At 39.6% G+C, this 16,558-nt stretch overlaps 1 protein-coding gene across 1 annotated transcript in view; it reads right to left on the bottom strand.

The window, feature by feature from the left end:
• The window catches only part of LOC150087867 (F-box only protein 39-like), a 44,545-nt gene that overhangs the window by 22,987 nt on the left and 5,000 nt on the right, over positions 1-16,558 (bottom strand). Inside the window, exons 2-3 of the mRNA XM_090369946.1 lie at positions 15,789-16,151; positions 2,516-2,751 (exon numbers count right to left, since the gene is read on the bottom strand). Of these exons, the coding sequence (XP_090226072.1) occupies positions 2,516-2,751; positions 15,789-16,151 (599 nt within the window). The remainder of the gene's footprint in view (positions 1-2,515; positions 2,752-15,788; positions 16,152-16,558) is intronic.

Genomic DNA, 16,558 nt, shown 5'->3' with positions numbered 1-16,558 from the left:
GGATAGGTAGACTAGAACCAGGGTATGTCACCAACAGATTGTCAGATTTTAAGGGAGGATAAAGAGAATATTATTATTCATGTGCGGACTAATGATATTACGCACACACAATCTGACAATCTGTTAGACAAATATAGGACCATGCTGAAGAAATGCCTCGAGTTAGGTCACAGTGTCTGTGTCTGCAATTCTGCCCAGACACAATAGGAGGAATTATATGCTGAAAGCCTTGTGGATTAACTCAAGACTTGGAGGACTCTGCAAAGCTTTTGGGGGTAAATTTTTATCAGCTTGTTCTGCACTTGTAGGCAGGAGGACTCTGTTTTGTAGAGACAGGAAACATTTAAAGTTTCTGTCTCTACAATACTGGCTAGGGTTTTTGCCAGTATTATTGAGGATACCTTAAAGGGTCAGGAAAACTGCTAGTTTGGGGGGGGGACAAGAGTAATATAGATATGCATTTACCTGATAATATTGGTCAAAGTAATGTTTGCACATACCTCAAGTGTTCTTGTCTGTTACTGCAACAAAACATCCACAACAACCAGATCAGACCCTTATGTAATGGATGGGATAGTATTAGATACCCCAGCTGATGTTGCAGATGAACTCAACAGTCACTTTGCATCTGTATTTACAGAAGAAAAACCCTTTATGTCAAAAAAGAAATTATGGGAGTGAAGTTGAAAAATATGTAATTAATGATATTTAAATTTTACATGATTATTTAATGAAAAAACTTTTGAGCCAGTAAGGCTCCTGGGATTGATGGCATATACCCTATAATCTTAAGGGAGACAGCATGTGAGTGCATTGAACCATTGAGGCTAATTATGAGAGCATCACTGGACTCAGGAGTGATTCCATTGAGTTGGAAAAGTGCCAACATATCTCCAATACATAAGGGTGGTTCTAAGAGTGAAGTGGGAAATGACCTACCAGTTAGTCTAACTTCAGTAGTAGGGAAAATCATGGAGGCAATGATCAGAGGTGGAATTCAGGATCATTTGGATAGAAATGGAAATGTGAAGGATACACAGCATGGCTTTGTAGAGGGAAAATAGTGTTTAACAAATCTGGTTAGGTATTTTGACAGGGTCACTCATGAGCTGGATTTAGGGAATAATTTCAACACTGTTTATTTCGAATTCAGCAAAGCATTTGACTCAGTCCCACATGAGTAGTTACTTTATAAGCCGGCATAAATTGGAATTACAGGGCAAATCCTTAAATGGATGGCTTCAGGAGAGGAAGCAGCGGGTTGTAATAAATAGTTATTCCTCAGACTGGGTTGATCTAAGAAATGGGATTCCCCAAGGATCAGTATTAGGACCACTGTTGTTTTTGATTTTCATAAATGACATGTATGAAGGGATAAAGGGTGTGATGTCTAAATTTGCAGATGATGTAAAAATTGGTAGAGTAGTTAATGATCACTACCAAGCAGAGCTTCTTCAGAGTGACCTAGATAGACTTCAGGGATAATCAGAAAAATGGCAGCTATGCTTTAATCCAACCAAGTGTATGGTATTACACCTGGGGAACAGTAACCCCAAAATAACTTATACACTTGGTGGAGTTGAACTAAAGCCAGTAGTGGAGGAAAGAGATTTGGGTATTACGATACGGTCAGACATGAAGTTCTCCAAGCATTGTAGACTTGGTTGCAAGGAAGGCTCATAGTGTCCTACCAATGATTTATCGAACAATTGCTAGTAGGGATAAGGAGACCCTAATCCCATTATATAAGTCTGTTGTTAGATGACACTTGGAATACTGTGTTCAAGTATGGAGACTGCACCTAAAGAAAAAGAAAGACATTGAGCTTCTTGAAAGGGTCCAAAGATGGATAACTTGCATGGTGAGATCAGTAAAAGGGCATCCATATGAGGAAAGAGTTTGAATATGTGGGTTGCACCGCTTTGAAACTAGGCACCTTAGAGGAGACTTGATTGGGGTGTTTAAGGCTCTGATAGGCATAAGTAAAATGAATGGGGACATTTTCACAGTTATAAATGATTCTAAGGCCCATAAATTCAAGTTATGGGGAGGGGGAAAGATGTTTAGACTGGATTGTAGGAAGTTTTATTTTAGCCAGCAAGTTATAGGTAACTTATTCCTACATGGGTGGTAGGGGCTGACAGTTTGGGGAAATTGACAGCTGAACTCTCCCTCCTTCCTTAGGTAACTAAGGGAGGAGGGAAACACGTAGGTTGTCTATTTCCTTTTCTTTTATTAATTATTTATTTTAAAATTTTCTTCTTATTATTATTTTATTTATATTATTAATGTTTTTTTTTTGACTGGTGCAGCATAGGCTTCCTTTCACCATGTAGCCATTACTAATACTATTATTTGACTTTGAAACTTCTATCTACCAAAAAATGTTTCTTTGTATATGAGTATATTTAATTCATATTCTGATATTTGATTCAGTATGTATCCATGACATGTTTTTTTAATCGGCTAACTACAACATGCATAAACAAGAGAAGAGATTATTACAGATACTTACGTAAAGAAAAATTAACTCCCAATCCACGAGCGGCCGTTCTCATTTTTTTCCATGCAGAACCAGACACCATTTCTGCATCCAGATCATCTTGCCTGAACACAATATCTATAGTGTGGAGCGTGAATGAGGATGCTTCAGTAAGAGCACCCAGTACATCATCTGATAAATAACTGTAATTCATCTTTATTACTGTAAGATTGGTGAAGCGTCTTAATAAAAGTACAAACTGTGGCTCCCTAATTAAAAATAAACAAACAGTTATGTGGCAATGGATACATGTAGCTAATATATTTATATATATGCATCTTAAATACTGTAGGTGAACTTAGGGCATAGTGAAACTGATTTAATTTCTTTGGAATCAATAACAAAGAGAGAGAGAGAGAGAGAGAGAGGATGTGCCAGTAGCTATTAGCTCAAATACAAGAGGATGCAGTGAAATTCAAGTTCCAAGAAATATAAATGTTTTTTGCCATTTCATTTACTTAACTGTCATATTATATCATACTTTATAAGTAGCTTTATAGACTTAGTTACACTTGTTATTTTTAATTTAGATAGAAATTTTGTATGTTACTACTTAATATAAGTAAAACTGTTGTTTTTTTTTTTGAACCTTGCTGCCATTGTTATAGTAGAGTGAGTGGTAGGAACTGAAAATTTTAATTGTGGTAAATAGGAAGCTGACATAATAGGTAGATAGCATATCACTAATAGGTAGTATTAGTGTCGCTAATCGTAATAGGTAGATAGTACGTATCACTACATCTATCATAATAGGTAGATAGTACGTATCACTACATCTATCATAATAGGTAGATAGTACGTATCACTACATCTATCATAATAGGTAGATAGTACGTATCACTGCATCTACACTAATAGATTGGAAATTTATTAGTGTAGTATTGATATTAGATTAATTATTTTTTTATTAATTTTCATTGTATTCAATCAAATATCATGCCCAAGATTAGAGCAGCAAAGCAACAAGCACAAAGTAGCAGTAGTGTTGGAGGAGAACCGAGGGGAAGACGATTCTCCAATACATCACTTGTGATATGTTTGCAGATCATTCTGGAACAGGACATGATCTTGCCAAGGAGGATGTCTTTGTGTGTGTGCTAGGTACAGAGAGTGTCAAGAAGCATTCAAGGAAGTAATCATGGAAGCTACTAGGCTTTTCATACCAATTAAGAAATACTGTTCAAGCTGTAAGCCTAAATGGATGTCAGATGAACTAATGAGACTCATGGGAGAGAAGAAAAATGCATGGGATGCAAATAAATTATCAGGCGACACAGAAGCCTATGATAGTTATAAGCTAGTCTTTAATCAAATCACAAAGGAAGATAGGCAAGCGAAGGCAGATTACGAGAACTCTTTGGCAAAGGATGCTAAGAAAAACAGCAAGGACTTCTTTAGTTATATAAATTCTAAAAGGAAGGGGATGAATCAGATTCGTCAACTTGATATTGATGATTTGACTGTTGATAATCCTGCTCAGATAGCTGATGATCTGAATGAGTATTTTGCATTTACATTTACACATGAGTAGTTATTAAGTGATAAAAATGCCAGAAGTTTATCTAACTGTAACAGGGCGCTTAATGATTTTGTAATAACTGAGAGCAAAGTGGATCAGAAATTGTTGAAGGTAAACATAAGAAAGGCACCTGGGCTGGATGGGATCTATCCAGTTATATTAAAGGAGGTGGCAAAGAAAGTACGCAAAACCTTAGCCATAATTATAAGATCATCCTTGGACTCATGAGAAATCCCCATGGACTGGACATGTGCAAATGTAACCCCAATTCGCAAAGGGGGATCTAAGGGTGACATGACTAATTACAGACCAGTTATTTTAAGTTCTGTTCCGGGGAAAATAATGGAGTCACTGGTAGAGATGCATTGCAGGATCGTCTAGACAAGACTGCAGTAATAATTCAGACATAGCATGGATTTGTTAAGGAAAAGTCTTGTCTGACAAATATGATTGGATAGTATGATGTGGTTACAAAGGAACTGGATGCAAAAAATAATTTTGATATCATACTTGGATTTCAGGAAAGTTTTTGACACTGTTACACATGGAAGACTACTGTACAAATTGGAGCAGTATGGTATTAAGAGTAAGTTGCTGCAATGGACAATGGATAAAAGGGTGGTTGCTTGAGAGAAGACAGAGAGTGGTAATCAATGGACACTGTTGTTCATGGAGTAATGTTATTAGTGGGGTCCCCAAGGTTCAGTGTTGGGCCTGCTGTTGTTTTTATATATTTATCAGTGATATTGATGAAGGTATATCAGGCTTAATGTCGAAATTTGCAGATGATGCAAAGGTTGGCAGGGTTGTTAATGATAGTAATGGCAGTGTGCTACTCCAACAGGATCTAGAAAATTTGGGATGATGGGCTGAGAAGTGGCAACTGAATTTTAACATTGGCAAATGCAAAGTGCTGCATATGGGTAAAAGTAGCCCCAGAGAAACATACCTACTGTGTGGTATTACAATTAGGGTGGTAGAAAATTAATAAGACCTAGGAGTAATTTTGCAGTCAGATATGAAATTTTCTGAGTAGTGCAGACAGGCTGCCAGGTCAGAGCAGATCATGGAGTATTGTCAATGATATACAGGAATTTTGCTAGTAGGAAAAAAGGAGGTGTTATCCCTTTATATAAGGCAATGGTCAGGCCATGCCTTGAGTACTGTGTACAAGTCTGGAGGCCTCATTTTAGGAAGTATGTAGAGTTGCTTGAGTGAGTACAGAGAAGATCAACAAGATTGGTGAAGGGAACAAAGGTGTGCTCTTATGAAGAAAGGCTTAAGTTTTGCAAATTGCAGCTTCTGGAGACTAAACAGCTGCGAGGTGATCAGATTGAGATGTATAAAGCCTTGAATGGATTGAGCATGCTCAATACTGATGGGATTCTTCCTCTTGTTCAGATTACAAACCTGAGAGGGCATAGATTCAAATCAAGGAGAGACAGTTATAGAATAGATGTGCAGAAGTTTGCCTTTAGCCAGCAAGTAGTTGATTGCTGGAACAAACTTCCATCTGTTGTTCTGAAAGTTGACAGCTTAAATAGACTCAAGGCAGAACTAGACAAACATTTGGAATGAATGGATCTGTGAAATGGGAATAGATTTTTTTTTTTTTTTTTTTTTTTTGCCTGATGCTATATAAGCTTACTTTCCTGCATCATGTGCCTCCACTAATGCTAAAGAGGTTCTTTGAAATATGCAGGTATCCACTTACTTTTGGCAATATAGTATATAACAATACACATATAGAATGATTTTCAAATAAACTAATAATTCTAATAATTTTCAGTTTTTCTTTGACCCTAGTGTGTGTGTGTGTGTGTGCGCGCGCGTGTCTGCATGCAAACAGTGAATTTTCAATGCTGGTAAGCTGAATGGAGGTACACTGGTGTGCAAAACTTTATCGTAGTGAGGCATTATCGTAGAAGGGCAACAAGATTGGTGAGGGGAATGAAGGGATCCTCTTACCAAGAGAGGCTTAAGTTCTACAAATTGCAGTGACTGGAGACTAGGCACCTGTGCAGTGATCTGATTGAGGTGTATAAGGCCTTGAATGGGTTGAGCACGCTGAATTCTGATGGGATCCTTCCACTTGTTCAGATTACGAACCTAAGGGGACATAAATTCAAATTAAGAAAAGACAGATGTAGAATAGATGTGCAGAAATTTGCCTTTAGCCAGCAGGTGGTTAATTGCTGGAGCAAACTTCCATCTGTCGTTGTGGAAGTTGATAGGTTGAATAAATTTAAGGAGGAACTGGACAGGCATTTGGAGAGAATGGTGTGATTTTTTTTTTTTTTTTTTTTTTTTTTTTTTTTGTTGGCTGATGCATAAACTCATACATTTGCTTTCTTGCATCACATGCCACTACTACTACTACTACGTACACAACTCCAGATACTGGAAGGCAGTACTGTAACCAGTGCACGCTACTGTACTGAGGTAATCCTTCCCCATGTGCATCTGTTCTGAGGTGCCATTGGCCCAAAGTTCGTGTTTATGGATGATAATGCCATATCCCATCACACTGCAGCTGTTAATATGCTTTTGGAAAGTGAGGGCATTGTTCATATGGATTGGCCTGCCATCTAAATCCCATCAAACACATATGGGACACTCTGGGGAGATGCTAACAGCACGTCCACACCCACCAGAAAATGTTCACCAGCTGAAGGTGGTGCTGACAGAGGAATGGACGATGTTACTGCATCTTATCAACAAGAACTTATCAACAACATTGTTCTAAGTATGGACAGGAAGTGCAAAGCCTGCATCGACATTAGGGGTAGCCATATCTCCTACTGAAGACCACCTCTTCCCTTTGTTCCATCTTTAGCAGCGATGCATCTGTATCATTGCATTTTTGAATAAAATTTCTCTGTACCGTTTTGTTTCCGTTGTTGTGTCAGTGTTGCTTCCTTCATCATTTCTATACCTCACGAGGTTCCTTTGGTATGCTTTTCCCATATCCGGGCCACTCCTACGAGAAGCTACAGGTGAAAACCTGACTGGTCCTTAAATTTTGCACACCAGTGTAGTTTCTTCATGAAGTTTTGAAATTTTTCAAACTTGATACCTAAATGCCCTTAAATATTATTTTTCTTATTTTTACCTGATTTATCAATATCTAATGAAAATATTAACAAAAACTGAATAGCAATGGGAAGCATTCAAGGAACTAATCTTGGTGGCTACCAGGCTTTACATACCAACTAAGAAATATTGTTCAAGGTTTAGGCCTAAATGGTTGTCAGATGGACTAATGAGACATGTGACAGAGAAGAAAAATGCATGGGATACATACAAATTAATGGGTGACATGGAAGCCTATGATAGATATAAGTTGGTCTGTAACCAAGTCACAAAGGAGATTAGGCAGGCAAAGGCAGACTACGAAAAATTCTTGGCAAAGGATGCAAAGAAAAACAGAAAGGAGTTCTTTACATACTTGAACTCGAGAAGGAAAGGGATGAATCAGATTGGTCCACTGGATATTGATGGTTCAACAGTTGAGGATCCTGCTCAGGTGGCTAACAATCTAAACGAGTATTTTGCATCTACATTCACGCATGAGGAGTTATTCAGGAAGGAGAATGATGTAGGTAAAGTAAACATTGGCAGTGAGCTGGATGATTTTGTAATAACTGAGAGGAAAGTGGAGGAGAGATTGTTGAGGATAAACATAAAAAAGGCACCTGGGGTGGATGGGATCTATCCAGTTATATTAAAGGAGGCAGCAAAGGAAGTATGCAAACCCCTAGCCATAATTATGAGAGCTTCTTTGGACTCAGGGGAGGTACCCATAGACTGGAGATGTGCAAATGTAACCCCAATTCACAAAGGAGGATCAAAGGCTGACACAAGTAATTATAGACCTGTTAGTTTAACTTCTGTTCCAGGTAAATTAATGGAGGCACTGGTTAAAGAAGCACTGCAGGATCATCTAGACAAGAATTCAGTTATAGCTCAGACGCAGCATGGTTTTGTTAAGGGCAGGTCTTGCCTGACCAATTTGATTGGATACTATGATGTAGTCACAAAAGAACTGGATGCAGGGAATAACTTTGATATTATATATTTGGATCTTAGAAAGGCTTTTGATACTGTTGCACATGGAAGACTGCTGCACAAATTGGAGCAGTGTGGCATTGGAGGCAAATTGCTGCTATGGATAAGGGGATGGTTGAGTGGCAGAAGACAGAGAGTGGTAATCAATGGACACTGCTCAACGTGGACTAATGTTATTAGTGGAGTTCCTCAAGGTTCAGTGTTGGGTCCATTTTTGTTTTCGGTGTTTATGAATGATATTGATGATGGGATATCAAGTTTAATGTCTAAGTTTGCAGATGATACAAAGGTTGGCAGGGTCGTTAAGGACACTACTGACGCTATGCTGCTGCAACAGGATCTGGAAAGGTTGAACAGATGGGCTGAGAGGTGGCAAATGAAGTTTAACATTGACAAATGTAAAGTACTACATATGGGTAACAGTAACCCCAGAGCAATGTATCAACTCTGCGGTACTACACTGACAGTGGTGGAGAATGAAAAGGACCTGGGGGTAATTGTGCAGGCAGATATGAAGTTCTCTGAGCAGTGCAGACGAGCTGCAAGAGTAGCTCATGGTGTCTTGTCAATGATATACAGGAATTTTTCTAGCAGGGATAAGGAGGTGATTATTCCCTTGTATAAGGCAATGGTTAGGCCACATCTTGAGTACTGTATACAGGTCTGGAGGCCTCATTTCAAGAAGGATGTAGAGCTGCTGGAACGGGTACAGAGAAGGGCAACAAGATTAGTAAATGGAACAAAGGGTTGCTCTTACGAAGAAAGGCTTAAGTTTTGCAAATTACAGAGTCTAGAGACTAGGCACCGGCGAGGTGATCTGATAGAGGTGTATAAGGCTTTGAATGGTTTGAGCATGCTCAATGCCAATGGGATTCTTCATCTTTCTCAGAATAATCACCTCAGAGGGCATAAATTCAAATTGAGGAAGGACGGATGTCGGATAGATGTGCGGAAATTTGCCTTTGGCCAGCGGGTGGTTGGTTGGTGGAACCGACTTCCATCACTTGTTGTTGAAGTTGATAGCCTAAACAAATTTAAAGCTCAACTGGACAGGTATTTCGAACGAACGGAGGGGTGAAATGGGAGAGGGTTTTTTTTTTTTTTTTTTTTGGCTGATGCTGAATAAGCTTGCTTTCTTGCATCATATGCCTCTACTAATGCTAATGCTAATGCAATATTTAAATTTTTAAAACTTTAATGGATAGCTTATTTGAATTGTATATGAAATGACCTTAGAAATCAAATTTATGTACTTACTCTCCAAGAGCCCCACACATAAATTTAAATACTCCTGAAATGTGGAGTATTACATCTGTCAAAAACTTGGTTCCCCACCAGGTTTTCGACAGGCTAGTTTGTTTACAATTCGTATTCAGACAACTACACTTTCCATTAGGAACATCAAGTATCAAACTATTTTTGTATAAAGGCAGTGGCTATAACTGGAAACCTGTAATTTGTTTGAAAGGTGAGCTAGATAGATTCAATCTAATCAAGTTGAAATGGGTAGTCCTGCCAGATTAGCAGGGGTAAGTATATTGGACAGTGCTGTCTTTGGCCAGTGTTTGCATACATTGTATCTCAGATGTATTAAGAGTGGACCATCTATAGAAGAGCTGCCAGCCAGAGGTCACATGCAGGCCAGCTGTGAATTGCTGAACAAAGGGGCAAAATGATTAACATGTTCTCCAGCAAAACAGATGTATCACAGTGGACCAAATGAACACACAGTGCTCATTCGCTCCTGGATGGTATAACTCATCCATAACCCCAGGGGCTCATATATGGTGAGTATGGGTTTGGCACACCTAGGGTGGATTGCTGAACAAAGGGGCAAAATGATCAACATGTTCTCCAGCAAAACAGATGTATTGCAGTGGACCAAATGAACACACAGTGCTCATTTGCTCCTGGATGGTATAACTCATCCATAACCCCAGAGGCTCATATATGGTGAGTATGGGCTTGGCACACCCAGGGTCCTGAGCTGGATATCATCATTCTCTTTCTTAGTGATTCCCTTCTACTTCTGACTCTCTCTCTCTGGGTAACTCAGAAAATTTATTTTAGCTGGTGCAGCATAAGCCTCTGGCTTCCTTGCACTACATGGCTAGTAATAATAATAACACGTCAGACATTAGCACAGTTGGGCTGATGTAGCCTTTGTGTTTAGCACAGTTAATATAAGCACTGTCCTCTCCACTCCAGGTAGAAAACAGTTTGAATCCCTGCAATGACGATAAATTTTTATGGGCTTTTTTTGCAACATGGCTAAGTTGGTCTCTAGCAAGGATAGCGTGGTTTTATTCTTAGGAACATAGGATTTTCTTCAAGGCAAATCGACCACAGATCATGCAATTCGTGACAACATGGTGCAATATGATCTAGATCACTGGTGCACCTAAAAACCAACAACAGATGGACACCTGAGTACCCTTCGCTGACAGCCTATCACAATGAAATTATTATTAGCCATATGGTGCAAGGAAGCCTGAGGCTTATGCCGTGCCAACCAAAAAAAAAATTTCTGAATTTCCCTGAGAAAGAGAGAGAGTCAGAAGTAGAAGGGAATCACCAAGAAAGAGAAGAATGATGATATCCAACTCAGGATCCTGGATTTCCCAAGCCCATACTCACCAGATGTGAGCCCCTATATCTTGCTGTCGTTGTTGTTGTTGTAGGAGTTTTAGGCGCATCAGCGATTGAGGCCATATTGTTGAGTGTATACTGTCCATAAATTGAGTGCGTTCAGTGGTCGATTTTCTGTTTGCTTGATGGAAAACCCAAGTTTCCTGGAGAAAAAACAATGTTTTCCTCGCCTGAGACAAACACAGCTCTGCATTTGTATAATTTATGTTATTACTGTATATATATATAAATATATATATAACATACATGACATACCATATTAACAATTAATCAATATTAATTTTTAAAAAATAATTGGAATTGGTGGTATGCAAAAATGCGATTTTTATAAATAAATTTTCTGTTTAGATGAGTTCTCAAAAGCGAGGAAGGATACAAGAATGGCACTGTATAGAGAGAGGTGCTCAATTGGATTGAGATCTGGTGATCTCAATGTTCCATGAACTCGTTCTGTACAATTCTGGACTTGTGACATGTTACATTATCCTGCTGGAAGAACCAAATTGCAGATAGATATATTGCATCTCTGAAAGTATTTGACTGGTTAGGAACAATTTACAGAAACCTGTGGTGTGCAAATGATGCTTCACTGGTATCAAATGTGTACTGTGAAAACTCTGCCCACACCATTATACCACCACTATCAGCCCGCATTGTTAACTATTAGCAGAATGGGGTCCATGGATTCATGCTGTTTTCGCCATATCCTGATCCTTTGTGAAACAGCAGAAACAGACCTTTGTTAGACCAGGCATTTTTGTTCAGTGTTGGTGTTTCTCACTCTAACCGTACCTTCTTGTTTTTTGCTGAGTTTGTTTGTTTTGGTTTTTAGGGGCATTAGCAACTAAGGCCATATTGCTCCGGGGATATGCGGTGGTCATTCCCCGACCTTTCTGCATCCTTCGTATTTGGTGGTCACGGGCTTGAACCCCGGTCTAATCAAGAAGCGTGTGCTACGCACTGCTGCTCCTGCCCACCTGGCTATGGAGGTGCCATAACTGCTGACCAGAGTGAAGCTGCTTCAGTCGTCGACTGCGATACCCCATCACTGACAAAAGGTATAACGAATTGTGCTGCAGAAACGCTTCTTTGGTTGCCACTGTTGTACTGTATTGAGTTGTTTTTTGACTGACTAGCTTTTCTGTTAACCTGCACAAGTCTTGTCGGCCTATTTCTGACCACAGGGTCGTCGTTGGCTTGATGCAGAGACCCAAACAGCTAAGCGGCGATTGCCGCCAGGGTTAATGGTGCATAGGTACACATGCCTTGAGTGACAGGAGTTCAAGCCCGTGACTGTGAAATACGGTGCTGTTTATTGTATTTCTCCTACTTTGTGAACTCCGCTGATCGTGTGGTCGTCTAAGAGTATAAACAGAAAATTTATTTGTTTATCATTTATTTATTTTATAAAAGTCCACTCCAGCTGGATGTTATTGGTCATTGGACCAATCTCAACCCATTGCAGACAAAGTCATACGTGAAAGCTCCAGTAAGGTTGCAGTTTCCATGCACCTATGCACCTATAGTAGGTATTGGATGAGTTATTGGAAGGTAGATGATGCTGGAAGTGAGTTGGCTTGACTAATGAATCATGTTTGCAAATGTGGCTGTCTCGGTCAAACTGGAAATAATTGGAGCAGGCAGTTTAGCACCTGGATTTAGTTTTAGTTTTTTTTTGTTGTAGAGTTTTAAGTGTGTCAGCAACTTAGGGCATATATTCACTCCAGGGGCTCACATCTGGTGAGTGTATGGGCTTGGCACACCCAGGGTCCTAAGCAGGATATCATTCTTCTCTTTCTTGGTGATTCCCTTCTACTTCTGACTGTCTCTCTCACACACAGGGTAACTCAAATTTTTTTGCATGGTGCAGCAACGGCCTCGGGCTTCCTTGCACCATATGGCTAATTATAATAATAATATAATATAAATATTCTTTGTAAATTGCATGTATTCTTTTGTCGATTTGCCTGTTTTCTGGATGAAATCCCGAATTTTGGGGAAGGGAAAAATATACAACCCTTGCCTGAGACCAACTGACTAAGCTGCAATGTAGAAAAAGCCCATAAAAATTCCTTACATTATCAATGCGATTCGAACTCGGGTCTTTTCCACCTAATCTTGGGAAAATGGCAATTCTACCAACTGTGCCATCCACGAGGCATCCTAGATCTAGTACTATCAGATGGCAAGCATCTATGGGATAGTGTGGTCAGCATGGGTTACAATATCCAATGCTACATTTAGTCTGAGATCCTGGTCCATACATATACTAGTCCCTTGGGCATAAAATCCAACAGATGAGTTGTTTAGCATGTGCTACAGCTACTGAGTGCTGAGGTTCCCAGATCACCAGTCTCTGTGTCTGTGAGGTAGCATAGTGGTATCGTTACCATCCTCCCCAACCTAACTGGAAAAGGCTGGGTTCGAATCCCGTTGATGACGAACTTTTATGGAATTTTTTTCACTGCATGGCTGTTACAGAGCCAGATCAAGGTATTTCCGTTCCCTGAGCAGAAAGATTTTTTGGCTCCCTTTTACTAAGGATATATATATTTCTTGCCTCATTGTTCTGTTTTTGGCACCCCGGCTAAGGGCACTGCTAGCCTGTGCGTGCCTTAATCCGGCACTGCTGAGTTAGTTGATCTTAGGTACAGATAGCAAGGTTTTCCCCAGAAAGATGGGTCTTTTATCCAGCAAATCGACCAGAGAATACAATTTACAGACAATACACATGGGTAGTTTAAAGTAACTTTCCAGGTTACCCTAATATAATAGTTGGCTTTTTTAGTCCAGCTTATATGGGGTCACAGACAAGCAAAAGGAGCAGTTGCACCACTGTGCATCAGTAAATCTGGTTTTGACCATACCTATAGACCCAGGTATAGTCAAGACCAGAGGAAATTTTCCCGGGATGAAAAGTGAAGATTCCAGAACACAAAAGATTTGCAAATTTCCCTGATACCGACTAACTCGATGCAGCGTGAATAAAAGCCATGAATTCCTGTATACTGCAATGGTATTTGAAGTTAACTCCTTTCTGTTGGGGTAGAAGGCCAGTATAACCTGATCTCAACACTTTCTTAATGCAAGCAAATCATAGCTGATTTACATACACTCGGGAATGAATGTGTATGCGTTAAGCTCTAGAGCAATTGAGGCTGTGAGGCGAAATTATACTGTATCTATAAATTGCTCATATTTCGCGGTCGATCAACCTGTTCATTGGACGAAAAATTCAAATTTTCAGGATGGAAAATTATGGTATCCTCGCCTGTAACGACTGACTTACACTGTGCTGCCAGTTTATTAGGTATACCTACCTAGTAGTGTGTTGAGCCTCCTTTAGGCTTCAAAACAGCCTGAATTCGACTAGGCATGGAGTGAATAAGATGCTGAAAACGTTATGCAGAAATGGAGTACCATGCAGACATGAGTGTGTCACGCAGTTCCTTGAGGTTTGACGGAGGTGTAGGCCTACAGCAAACAGCTCTTTGCAGCTCATCCCAAAGATGTTCAATAGGATTGAGATCTGCGGACTGAGCGGGCCACTGCAGCAAAGAAAAGGCATTGTCATGTTCCTGGAACCATTCCATAGTGATTCGAGCTTTGTGCACCAGTGCATTATCCTGCTGGAAGTAACCATCTGACTGAGGATATACTGTCAACATGAATGGATGCACTTGGTCAGCAAAGATATTTAGGTACGATGTGGCATTCAGACGTGAATCTATGGGTATCAATGGACCCAACGCGTGCCAAGAAGACATTCCCCACACCATAACACCGCTCCCACCACCTTGCGCAGTATTCATCAGACATGACAAGTCCATGGATTCATTTTGTTTTCGCAAAATTCTGAGACTTCCATCAACATGATGCACGAGGAACTTCGACTCGTCAGACTAAGTAACTGTTTTCCAATCTTCGATAGTCCAGTGCTGGTGTTGCTGTGCCCACAGGAGGCATGCTCTCTTGTTCTTCATTGATAACAAAGGTACGCGATATGGCTGTCGGCTGCTGTAGCCAATTCGCGACAAAGTGCGACTAGTGGTCTGTTGAGATATATTGTTGTGCGCACAAAGGTTGTATTCTGACATGCTGTGCGACATTGTGTGTGTAGTCTGCGCGAGTAGCACAGTGGTTTCGTCACCGTCCTTCCTACACTGGGTGGAAAAAGCCCGGGTTCGAATCCCATCGATGACGCGAGGAACTTTAATGGGCTTTTTTCACTCAGTAATCTTGAGTTAGTCGGTCTGCGGCGTAGATAGCAAGGTTTTTTTTCCCGAGAAACTGGGCCTTTTCGTCCAGCAAACAGACAAATCGACCATAGAACACACGCAATTAACAGACATAAGACACAGCACGGCAGATGAATTTAATATAATAGGTTGTGGTGGCCTAAATATAATAGGTTTGGTTTCTTTGTTTTTTTTCGACATTGTGGCCCGTCTGTTTGCTTGCACACAGACCAATTTTCTAGCCATCCTCCCCTGACCTCTCTCATCAACAAGTGATTTTCTTCCACAGCAGTGCCGTTGAGATGATATTTTCGTTTCGTTGCACCATTCTTGATACACCCTTGAAACTGTGGTGCGTGAAAAGTTCAGGAGAACTGCCATTTCAGAGATGCTTTGTCCAGCACATCTTGCATCTACTACCATGCCACGTTCGAAGTCCGTTAGATCACTCCTTTTTCCCATTCTTGCTACGGTTTGTGCGCTGAACTGATACTAGAAAGGTTGTTCTGCTGCATTTATATCCACAACTGTGGTCATGTTACTTGCAACGTTAAGGGACAAACCATTTGTGTGCACAGCAGGAGTGTACCTAATAAAGTAGCAGACCAGCGTCGACACATTGTGAGAAAAAATAAATAATAATAATATAAAATAAAAATTTCACACCTCATTGAAGGGATTCGAATTATATAATTCGAATTATATATGTAATTACTAATTACATATAATTTAAATTGTATGTTAACAAAAAGCATTTTCTATTTATTTATACCTGAAAACTCTTCTTCGTGGCTGAAAAGTATCTGTCATATACAGTCTCTTTACCTTATTACCACTAGAAATAGAAGACCCATTTAGCAGTTTGATACCATCTGCGAAGGTAACAAATGTTTCTGATATATCTATACAATCCAGATAACGTTGAAATGACAGAAAACATTCGACGTGTGTTATAAAACTTGTTGGTACATTATGAGGCGTCCATGCATCGTAAAAGTAATATTTTCTCATGCAGAATGTTCTGATCTGAACCTTCTGGGCCAATTTAGAGAAAAACTCGTCCATATTGGGTTGTGAAAGAATTTCTATATAACGATCAAAAGCAATCTCCAAACGCCGCAGATATTTCCCATATCTGAAAGTACAAATACGACTGTTAGTAAACAAATAATTTTTTAATTATTTAAAACTTAAACTAAATTTAGGGTAAAATAAGAGCTATAAAATATTATTGTATAAGTAGGGCACAGCCTATTTATATACGTAGCAATGAGCAAACTGATTTACTACTTAGTGCATCGATCTCATAACACTGATCAACACGTAAAATATTATGAAAACAAAAATACCCAATCTTGACTAACTTTATGCAGCTGAACACGAAAATTACATTAAAATTTGTCGATTGGCTCTTCTTTTCGAGTTACAGTTAGGGTTCCATATTAGCAAGTTACTCTACATTATCAACTACGGCTCTAGGCAAAACGCATGGCAAAGTTTCAGTATCACTACGCTCTTATCACGTGACCGACAACTGTCGCC

The sequence above is a fragment of the Mastigoproctus giganteus genome, chromosome 3, assembly GCF_048544385.1.
Source record: "Mastigoproctus giganteus isolate SK-2022 chromosome 3, ASM4854438v1, whole genome shotgun sequence".
NCBI lineage: Eukaryota > Metazoa > Arthropoda > Arachnida > Uropygi > Thelyphonidae > Mastigoproctus > Mastigoproctus giganteus.
The sequence above is the reverse complement of the archived record's forward strand: the minus strand, read 5'-3'. Positions and strand labels throughout refer to the sequence as shown.